Source organism: Eschscholzia californica, unplaced genomic scaffold (genome assembly GCF_041429995.1).
Source record: "Eschscholzia californica isolate CP2 unplaced genomic scaffold, dmEscCali1.0.p SCAF_6, whole genome shotgun sequence".
Lineage (NCBI taxonomy): Eukaryota > Viridiplantae > Streptophyta > Magnoliopsida > Ranunculales > Papaveraceae > Eschscholzia > Eschscholzia californica.
Window position 1 is genome coordinate 13,552,880 of NW_028238483.1, and position 11,394 is coordinate 13,564,273.

Consider the following 11,394-nt stretch of genomic DNA (forward strand, 5'->3'; position numbering starts at 1 on the left):
AGTGGTATGAGAAGATGGTGATTTTGTGGATAACACATGATGGCCTCTTCGTTGGGACAATGGGTGCTTGCAATGGAGGCGGTTTCTCTGTGATGGTGGTGGTTCTCCGGGGATGACGGCGGCTTCCGGCGATGAAAGCGGTTTTCCGGTGATGAAAGCGGTTTCCTGGTGACGACTACGGTGGTTCTGTTAGTATTAGTAATAGTATTGTTTTTCAGATTTTTTGTTGACTTTTAGGGTCTTTTCATCCGTGATCTTAAGGATCCTTTCATCTCTGTTCTTTCTTATTTTCGTCAGTGTCTAGTCCAATTTCTCTCACTTCATGAGACACTTTGCATTCGAAATTGTGAGAATTTACTTATGTAACTCTCATGTTGCTGAACCGAGAGAAATAACATTATATCCATGTAATCAGTGATTTAATCACTTTGCAATTAAGTATGGTTTCAATTGAAATGACTGATGTTAGGGAAAACAAAAGCTAGGCAGACTTTGGACAAGTGTGTGTGGGAATAGTATGTGACTTGCCCTTAGAGGTTCTTAGGTTCTTGCAAGCTCATATGATTGTAAACCACATTAAATTTCCCATTTAAATAACCGATGAGCTAGATTCATAGATATGATGACATTTGTCTTTGTCGCCCTCTAACATTTTATACATTTTTTTTTTTTTGTTGAACAAACATTTTATACTGATTTAAATATGTTGTGTGAATAATTCTTAATTTTTTTTTTTGAAAAATATCTGCTTAATCTTCTTCGGAGAGATTTCCTTTGGTACCCATTAGTCCCCGCCTCTGGAATCTGGATCCCCTTCCTCTCTCTCTCTCTACCTTTCAGCTTTGTTTCTCTCTCTCTCTCTACCCACGCCCTGACTTGCGGTGTTTCGAAAGAAAGAGAAAAGTAGAGGTTTAGCTTATTGGGGGAGCTTCATACAGATCTGATTATTCATATTAGAATTGCATTGTGGTGGTTGTCGATTCATCAACAATCTTCTCTCTATTTCTTTAAATTGGTAATAACCCATTTCCAGCATCTCTCTCTCTCTCTCTGTCTTTAATCAATCAATTTTTTTTTTCTTGTCAAATCACTACTACTCATGAATCAATAGATCCCCCATTTCTTCTTTTGCCTTTTGTTAGAATTATTAGTTAAGCAATATATAGATGAATCTAGAAGCATTTTAGATCCTTGGGATCTGTTTGGAATTTCTTTTTGTGTGGGTCCTTCTGATCCATTTTGATTTTACCTGCTGAAATCATGAAAAATTATCCCTTTTTAGTAATTTCATTGTTAATGGTTATCAATGATCTTGACTTGGAGATATGGGTAATTGGGCTTACAAGAAGAAGAAGGTATTACTAGTTTAAAATTTGGTTTTTTTGATTGATGGGCAGGATTAAAACTGGTATTGGTTTCAAATAAATGGGAGGTATGGAGCAGTCTGGTGTACAAATGGGAGGCATTGAGCAGAAGATTGATGACCTTGACTCTGAAGAAGAAGAGATCCCTCTTAGGGTTGATAACCATTTTGTTTCTTCTCCCAAACCCATAAGAAAGATGCATCAGTTTGATACATCTTCTCATATTGCTTCGCTCGTAGATATGCCCTATACTTACTCACCTAAGAGAATACGTAATAGAGCGCTTATGAGTATCTATATCGTCTTAATCAAAGCCAAGATCAATATCTTACTACCCTTTGGTCCCCTTGCCATCTTGCTTCATTATACAACTGGAAGCCATGTAAGTATGATAACCCAGTACCCTATATATAATGAATATGTGTTGGTTAAAAGTGTAGGTACTAGTACTATCGGTTTAAAGTTTTTGGAGTTTAATTATCTATATACCTCAGGGGTGGGTTTTCTTCCTCAGCTTGGTAGGTATAACTCCTTTGGCCGAGCGTTTGGGTTATGCAACAGAGTAAGGCTTTACTTAAATATGGTGTTTTTTTGGTTGCATCTTCTTTTTCTTCTCAGTTTACCGATGATAACTCCTTATGATGCAGGCAACTGGCTTTCTTTACGGGACCTACAGGTATGTTTATTGTTATAGCATCCAATTCATGTTAATTTATTCATAAATAATTAAACTGGTTATCTCAATCTTAGAGCTTTTCTTGGGGGCTTAAGATACTTGAGATTGTATATATATCTCAATTCACCTTTCTGGCATATGAATTGCAGATGTCTTGTATGTGGCAGTGAAAAAAATGAAAAAAAAGCGGATGGAATGAAACTATGAACTCTAAAATAGAAGCTTTGTACAGTTAAAAGTGGTTTAGGTACTCAGAGTCAGGAGGCAGAAAATTGCATAGTCTGAACTGACGGTTAGACTTGAGTAGTCAAGTCACGAGTGGTCATATATCTCATATAATGTGAACTAACGGCTTTGTAGCTCCACATAATCATATACTTTTCCCCGCTCTTTGAGACATTGTCTATTGCAAAGTTGTAAAAAATGCAAAAAAATGTTGGCTTCTGCAGTTGGTGGGCTTTTAAACGCTACATTTGGAAATGCTACAGAAATGATAATCTCAATTTATGCTTTGAAACAAGGAATGATAAGAGTAGTTCAACAGTCTTTATTGGGCTCTATTTTGTCAAATATGCTGTTAGTACTTGGATGTGCCTTCTTCACTGGAGGGATCAAGAGGAACAAAGTCCAAACATTCGATAAGGTAATCAATCATCATTGTCATTAAAAGTTTCTAGGAGTTAAATATTTCACATACATGTCATCTTGATAAGGTGGGATTACCTTCCAAACAGGCAGGTGCAGTGGTGAATTCAGGATTACTCCTGATGGCTGTCATGGGTATAATGTTCCCAGCTGTCCTTCACTTCACACATACAGAAGTGCACTTTGGGAAATCTGAGTTGTCTCTTTCAAGATTTAGCAGCTGCATTATGCTTATTGCATATGCAAGCTACCTCTTTTTCCAACTGAAGAGTCAGCAGAATCTTTATAGTCCTGCACCTGTCGAAGAGGTCAGTTCTTTACCGATGTCATTTTGTTATGAGCCATAAATGGTAGATTTAATTTTGCATGAATTGCAGCATTGTATCTTATTCTTGGTGCAAGGTATTTCTGTGTGCTCGCTTGGTTCTTAGAAACACATTATAAGTTATTGAAAATCTGTTTTGGGCACCTAGATGGACTCATGACCAGAAACACTTGAGGATCAACTCAGATGCTATTTACCATGAAAAGAGAACATCTAACATTGAGAGTTCGTTAGAGGATGAACTCCCACTCATCAATGACTGTTGATGTTGATCTAGAATTCTCATATAGAAGATATGTAAAGTACCACACGGTAGCTCTTCTAATCTGATTTATATGTGAGTTCACAGAGTTGTGGTGTTAGGGTTAGTATCAGCTATTTAATTTGAGGGTCACCAACAATCTAGTTCAATCTCTTCGTTTATATTTGTGTGGTTTGGTACACGTTTTCACCTTTCTATCTGTAACACCCCTATTTTCTTGACATACCAAATTGGGTGGAAATAATAAAAGTCTAGGTCAGTTTTGTTTAGATGAAATACTAGTGGGTTTAAAAACCCTATTTCTCTTCACTTTTGAGGAAACCCTATAGAAAAGAAAGAGGGTGCAGCCGCTCCTTAGTGAAGGAAGGAGGAATAAAGAAGAAAAGTCATGGAAATAGATTTCTCTAGTGAGAGAACAAGCCATGGTTGTGGTCTTAAAGTCATCTAAGGCGAAAAGAGGTAGATTTCCTATCTCCTAATTTTTTTGTAGGCTCTTTCAATTCATTCCATGATAGGTATAGTATTGTTAATCACATGAAATAACGATTAAATGGCTTACAGATTAGTTTTATCTAGAATTTCATAAAACATATAGACAGGACAGTATTTCGGTCTAAATTCAACTTACATCTGGTGATGATATATGAAGAATCTCGGTGTGATTCTTATATGTTTGGAAAGGTCTGTTTGTCTACTTTCTAGTAGTTCAAACGGTTCGTTAATCCGAGTTCCGAGTGAAGAGTTACGATAGTTTTCGTACAAGGTGTCAGAACAGTGTCTACTGCACGTCGGTTTACATTAAAATTGAATCTGGTGCAGATATATAACGAATCTAAGTGTGATTTTTATATGGTTGGAAAGGTCTCTTTGTCTACTTTCTATTAGTTCAAACGGTTTGTTAATACGAGTTCCGAGTGAAGAGTTACGATAGTTTTCGTACAAGGTGTCAGAACAGTGTCTACTGCACGTCGGTTTATATTAAAATTGAATCTGGTGTAGATATATAATGAATCTAAGTGTGATTCTTATATGGTTGTAGAGGTATGTTCGTCTACTTTTTAGTAGTTCAAACGGTTTGTTAATACGAGTTCCGAGTGAAGAGTTACGATAGTTTTCGTACAAGGTGTCAGAACAGTGTCTACTGCACGTCGGTTTATATTAAAATTGAATCTGGTGTAGATATATAATGAATCTAAGTGTGATTCTTATATGGTTGTAGAGGTATGTTCGTCTACTTTTTAGTAGTTCAAACGGTTTGGTAATCCGAGTTCCGAGTGAAGAGTTACAATTGTTTTCGTACAAGGTGTCAGAACAGTCTCCGATGGACGAATTTATTGAGATAATTCACATGGTTTCTGTTCTTTAGGCAATGTATCTCCTAGGTAGATACCTTCTAGTGGTGAGTCTATGTTTGTTAATTATTATTTTTATTTGCTTGTTTGAGATTGCGATGCACGTGAGGATCTACTATGAGCATCATCGCTTCTGACTTGTCATGTGTTGTTGACTTGAATTGTATGGTGAGCTTGTTTGTAATTCTTGATAAGAGCCAATGTTTGTTGTGTATTGGTCTGAGATACCTGAACGAGAGTTTGATGATTGTGTCTTTCGACATAATGTGTTTGTCGACGTATATGTCAAGTTTGTGGCCATAAAGGTTTACCTTAGTTAAAGGCATGATATTTTCTATCTGCTGAAAAAAAAAAAGGAAAGATCGTTGTATTATCAGGGTTAGTATTAGATTAAAATAATACGAGAACCGAAAAACCTAATAGTTAATCAAAGGACATAAATTATTAATTTCGAGAGGGATTGGATAAATCTGATATATTATATTAGTATTCACCGTTAAATTTCAGATAATGCCAATAATGAATATGAATGCAATGCTTCCTTGATTGGGGATTGAGCTTGCCTACCCGAGACTTAGGTTTGAGGAAATCTACTGCAGTTGGGTTTTAACCCAGCTATTTTGTTTTTCAGGTAATTATTGTGCACTCATGATAGGTGTTGCTCGTGGATCCAGTTTGAAGGTCTCAAATCTTCGATTTCAAGGCGGTTAGCTTGAGATTTGGGATTTGGGGCGCTACAAAGTGGTATCAGAGCTCTAGGTTTAGTGGTCCTAGGGTTGTATTGTGGGTTTGATTGTCGTCGTTAGACACGTATTGTTATGAACACTTTAATTAGTGTCTTGCACAACTGGTTGAATCTAGAATGTGCTTTTGGAATTGCTTTGTTGTGAAAACTTGAAAGAAGTTGTCTTTGTGTTTTCGAAATCTAAATTGTGATTGCAAATTTTCCATGGGAAGAATAATGGCTATTGATGTGATGTACTTTTTGTTTGTGATGCGTGCGAGTAAATGTCTTATTTGACCGTGATGTCAAACCTAAGTTATGTGATTGTGATTGTAGCAATACATATATTTATGATATACATGAGGGTACTGAAAATCCCTACTTTTATGGGATTTTGGGTTGTTTGAATGTGTGTTGTGTGATAGTGTATCAGTTGATTATGAATCAACTTAAAAATTTGTTTCGATGAGAAAATGTTAACTGAGAATGGTTGGCTCGACATGTGGGTCGATTGCAAACACGGGCTTGTCAATTTGATATTGGACAACCCAGTGGACCAAGGGCTTGAGTTCTAATATGGATTGACGATTATAATCCATAAGTGATCGGTGGTTGGCTCGACAGGATAATCGATGCAAACACAAGTTCATTCTTGTGGACCACATACTTCTAGTTTGAGAAGTAATGAATTGAACTAAGACTGGTTGGCTCGACATGTGGGTCGATTGCAAACACGGGTTTGTCAATGTGATATTGGACAACCTAGTGGACCAGGGGTTTGAGTTCAAATATGGATTGACGATTGTAATCCATAAGTAATCGGTGGTTGGCTCGCTTCCTGCTCATATGTGCTCGTGTTGCACGGATCCCCTTTTTGGCAGGTATCCATAGTTTATGAAGAGGTCTAAGTCGATGCAAACACAAGATCATTCTTGTGGACCACATACTTCTAGTTTGAGAAGTAATTACCAACTAGAGGTTGGCTCGCCTCCTGCTCATATGTAAAGTGCTCGTGTTGCACTGTGCTCGTGTTGCACGGACCCCCTTTTTGGGTGGTATCCTTTGTCTATTGAGAGGTTTAAGACGATGCAAACACGAATGGTAAGTGACGCTATCTCGTGGACCCCAAAATTGGTTATGCCCCTCCAAAAGGGAAGATGTATTGTATGAATCTTTTCAACCGTGTAACAGGTTGACTTCAGTTGAGTTGTATTTCTTGTGCTTGTATAACATTTATGTCCTAGCATTTGCTACACTTGATTGCATATTGTTTGTGATTGTGGTGTTTGATTTCGAGGACGAAATCCTCTTTTTAGGGTGGAAGATTGTAACACCCCTATTTTCTTGACATACCAAATTGGGTGGAAATAATAAAAGTCTAGGTCAGTTTTGTTTAGATGAAATACTAGTGGGTTTAAAAACCCTATTTCTCTTCACTTTTGAGGAAACCCTATAGAAAAGAAAGAGGGTGCAGCCGCTCCTTAGTGAAGGAAGGAGGAATAAAGAAGAAAAGTCATGGAAATAGATTTCTCTAGTGAGAGAACAAGCCATGGTTGTGGTCTTAAAGTCATCTAAGGCGAAAAGAGGTAGATTTCCTATCTCCTAATTTTTTTGTAGGCTCTTTCAATTCATTCCATGATAGGTATAGTATTGTTAATCACATGAAATAACGATTAAATGGCTTACAGATTAGTTTTATCTAGAATTTCATAAAACATATAGACAGGACAGTATTTCGGTCTAAATTCAACTTACATCTGGTGATGATATATGAAGAATCTCGGTGTGATTCTTATATGTTTGGAAAGGTCTGTTTGTCTACTTTCTAGTAGTTCAAACGGTTCGTTAATCCGAGTTCCGAGTGAAGAGTTACGATAGTTTTCGTACAAGGTGTCAGAACAGTGTCTACTGCACGTCGGTTTACATTAAAATTGAATCTGGTGCAGATATATAACGAATCTAAGTGTGATTTTTATATGGTTGGAAAGGTCTCTTTGTCTACTTTCTATTAGTTCAAACGGTTTGTTAATACGAGTTCCGAGTGAAGAGTTACGATAGTTTTCGTACAAGGTGTCAGAACAGTGTCTACTGCACGTCGGTTTATATTAAAATTGAATCTGGTGTAGATATATAATGAATCTAAGTGTGATTCTTATATGGTTGTAGAGGTATGTTCGTCTACTTTTTAGTAGTTCAAACGGTTTGTTAATACGAGTTCCGAGTGAAGAGTTACGATAGTTTTCGTACAAGGTGTCAGAACAGTGTCTACTGCACGTCGGTTTATATTAAAATTGAATCTGGTGTAGATATATAATGAATCTAAGTGTGATTCTTATATGGTTGTAGAGGTATGTTCGTCTACTTTTTAGTAGTTCAAACGGTTTGGTAATCCGAGTTCCGAGTGAAGAGTTACAATTGTTTTCGTACAAGGTGTCAGAACAGTCTCCGATGGACGAATTTATTGAGATAATTCACATGGTTTCTGTTCTTTAGGCAATGTATCTCCTAGGTAGATACCTTCTAGTGGTGAGTCTATGTTTGTTAATTATTATTTTTATTTGCTTGTTTGAGATTGCGATGCACGTGAGGATCTACTATGAGCATCATCGCTTCTGACTTGTCATGTGTTGTTGACTTGAATTGTATGGTGAGCTTGTTTGTAATTCTTGATAAGAGCCAATGTTTGTTGTGTATTGGTCTGAGATACCTGAACGAGAGTTTGATGATTGTGTCTTTCGACATAATGTGTTTGTCGACGTATATGTCAAGTTTGTGGCCATAAAGGTTTACCTTAGTTAAAGGCATGATATTTTCTATCTGCTGAAAAAAAAAAAGGAAAGATCGTTGTATTATCAGGGTTAGTATTAGATTAAAATAATACGAGAACCGAAAAACCTAATAGTTAATCAAAGGACATAAATTATTAATTTCGAGAGGGATTGGATAAATCTGATATATTATATTAGTATTCACCGTTAAATTTCAGATAATGCCAATAATGAATATGAATGCAATGCTTCCTTGATTGGGGATTGAGCTTGCCTACCCGAGACTTAGGTTTGAGGAAATCTACTGCAGTTGGGTTTTAACCCAGCTATTTTGTTTTTCAGGTAATTATTGTGCACTCATGATAGGTGTTGCTCGTGGATCCAGTTTGAAGGTCTCAAATCTTCGATTTCAAGGCGGTTAGCTTGAGATTTGGGATTTGGGGCGCTACACTATCTTTCTTTGAACTCTATTTTGATGGCCATAATATAAATTCCATAGTGTTTCATCGAAGTCTCTTTTGTTCTCTGCATTACTTTGTAATAGAAAAGGGAATACTATGAAAAACATTTCTTTTCAGTTCCAGACTTGTTTTTCCTTTTTTTTTTTTTTCTTGTATTCCCTCTTTTTCCTTGATAAATATTTTTGAGTAAACATTATATGCACTGCAAGGATACTCTTATATCTACTGCTTGAATCATTGTAGGAGGTGGAGAGTAAGGAAGAGGAGTCTGACGATGAAGAAACGCCTGAGATAACCCAGTGGGAAGCAATTACATGGCTTGGGATTTTGACTCTTTGGGTTTCTGTTCTTTCCGGATACCTAGTTGATGCGATACAGGTAGCATATACTTTGCTTTGCTTGCAGGTCCTTGTCTTTGTGTGACCAATTCAGTACTTATTCTGTTTTTTGACATAGAAGTCCAATTACCCTGAGATAGAAGGTTCGAATTCGATTACTTCTAAACAAAAATGAAAGAAAATTTCAAGAAGAAAAACTAAAAAAAAACGACAGGAAGAGAGCTGAAATTACTAATGCTTAATAGTGACAGTAAACCCTCTTTCTTATTAAAATTCGATGTGAGATAATGAAATGTGGATCGCTCCACATCTCAAAATTTGCTGTTTCTTGTATGTGATTTGTATTAAGCTTTACTATTTGCTGATTTACACAGGATGGTTGCTTGGGGAGTTGACCATTTGATTGTTTAACATCTTTTCAGGGAGCATCAGACTCATGGAACATGCCCGTGGCTTTTATTAGTGTCATTTTGCTCCCTATTGTAGGAAATGCCGCAGAACACGCAAGCGCAATTATGTTTGCCATGAAGGACAAGCTTGTTAGTGACTTTAATTTACTCTACCAATTCTTTCATCAATTACTCTCTTTCTTTTCTCATTTTTGGAATTTCTCCTCCAGGACATCACTCTTGGAGTTGCGATTGGATCATCTACTCAGATATCAATGTTTGTGGTAACACTCATGATATACTATAGCCTATTTCTTTTATGGTGTTCTTTCAACAATATAACAGCGAGGATCATAAGCAGTTCCTTGTTCATTAAGTTGCTGGTTCTTTGCTTCTCATCATGGTGCCTGTACTTCTCGTCATGAATAGAATAACATATAGTGGCTCACTCCTAGGTGCAACCTAGTCAAATACAAGATCCTGGAATTTGAAGCTGAATGGTTCTTTACGCAGAGGTGCCCATATAAAAGTAAAAGTTTCACATAGGCTTGTGTTTTACCTATGCCTCGGGAAATGTAGGCAAAGTGCGCCTTTAGTGTGTCTTTCCCTTAACTATATCCTGCCTATAGGTTTTTGTCTGAGCTATGGACCAGAACGCGAATATGTTACAGACTTTGGTATCATTGAAACTAATAAGAGGAAAAAGGTTTTGTTTCATATGTAATTTGGTATCATTGAAGTAACCAGTTTCTCGTGACTTGTGGTTGCAGATTCCCTTCTGTGTTGTTGTTGGTTGGTTTATGGGTAAACCGATGGACTTGAATTTTCAGCTCTTTGAGACCGCTACACTATTTATCACTGTACTAGTTGTCGCATTTATGCTACAGGTTTGTCCTCGACACTTCTTTATCAAAATATATATTAGTACATGTGTTATGCACTTTTCTGACATTTCATATGCCAGTTGACATTCATTATCAGATTCAAGTTGTTTTCGTCGCGACCTGATCTGGAACACATGATTTTAATCGTAGGATTTTCAAATCACTGCATTTGAGTTTTTTTATGTCAGTTTTTAGTTTTAATATTTGTCACCAGCAAAAGACGTACGTTTTCTGGATTCTTCCATTCTTAGAAAGTGGGTTCTACGTAAGTAACATAGAGGATCTTTTAGTGATTCTTTTATCGGAACGAGAACTCGCCAGTACTCATCTCTGACTCTTCTAAACACTTAAGTAGGTATATATTTGTCAAAATTATGTATGTACACCTCATGATCTATCATGTTCTTGTATGTAATTCTATTAGATGATAAAATATTCACAACTTCAGTTGTGTGTATCACTGCAAGAATACATGGTTTCTAATGAAACTAAAAATTGCTCTGTTTACAGGAAGGCACATCCAACTATTTCAAAGGCTTGATGCTTATCCTATGCTACCTAATAGTTGCTGCCAGTTTCTTTGTACACGTCGATCAACAAACTGGTGAGTTCCAACAGTTTTATCACTTCTATATTTAGCATCTATTAATATTTGTAAATCGTAAGTTCTGAGATAGTCTAGCCTCTATAGTACTAGACACTGTAAGGAACTTGTGTAGTTTCATATCCTAAATAATCAAGATATATTATCGGGTGTCTGTTTTTCAACCAGATGCTGAATAAAGATCGAAAGAGGGAGACATCCTAACATGAATGAAGAGCGAAGCAGTCAACAGTGTCTTATATTCGGGTAAACTGTGCAGTTTCGGGCTTGTTTGCCTCCATCTTTTTTTCTTTTTCCAGAATGTTGGTTCTAAAGGAGCAATTTGCAGATGATACAAGGAGCAAGTAGAGCCTGTGATATATATCTCTCTCTCTCTCTCTCTAGCCTAGAGGCTGAATTTTTTGTGTTTTTGGAGAGTTGAGACTTCATCTCATCCCTGTAAGATGTTCAAAAGAAGCAAAGGAAAGTGTAGGAGCATATTCCTCTTTTATGTTATTTTGCCTCTTCCATATTCTTTGCTGTCCTGGAGATAACCAACATGTGGAACTGTTGTATGATGTATACTAATAATTTTTTTTTAATTTTAATTTCATTTTTCTTCA

General features: G+C 36.6%; 1 protein-coding gene and 1 long non-coding RNA gene across 3 annotated transcripts; one reads left to right on the plus strand and one right to left on the minus strand.

The window, feature by feature from the left end:
• Positions 1–431: 431 nt before the first annotated feature.
• On the plus strand, positions 432–11,394 carry LOC147531836 (vacuolar cation/proton exchanger 3-like). Of its 2 annotated transcripts, XR_015227167.1 has the most exons (13): positions 501–1,015; positions 1,398–1,746; positions 1,859–1,926; positions 2,012–2,040; positions 2,490–2,683; positions 2,775–2,993; positions 8,821–8,955; positions 9,338–9,454; positions 9,535–9,588; positions 10,075–10,191; positions 10,699–10,792; positions 10,961–11,038; positions 11,121–11,394. XR_015227167.1 is itself a non-coding variant. In XM_086645144.1 (12 exons), the coding sequence occupies exons 2-12, from the start codon at positions 1,426–1,428 to the stop codon at positions 10,969–10,971; spliced, it is 1,359 nt and encodes a 452-aa protein (XP_086501270.1). In that variant the 5' UTR covers positions 432–1,015; positions 1,398–1,425; the 3' UTR covers positions 10,972–11,394. The 2 variants fall into 2 exon arrangements, 1 of the variants encoding a protein (XP_086501270.1); XM_086645144.1 differs by having other exon boundaries at positions 432–1,015; positions 10,961–11,394.
• LOC147531837 (uncharacterized) lies at positions 850–9,123 on the minus strand. The gene is made up of 2 exons (XR_015227168.1): positions 8,566–9,123; positions 850–3,466 (listed from the first exon to the last, which is right to left on the minus strand). It is a non-coding gene; the product is annotated as an uncharacterized LOC147531837 (long non-coding RNA).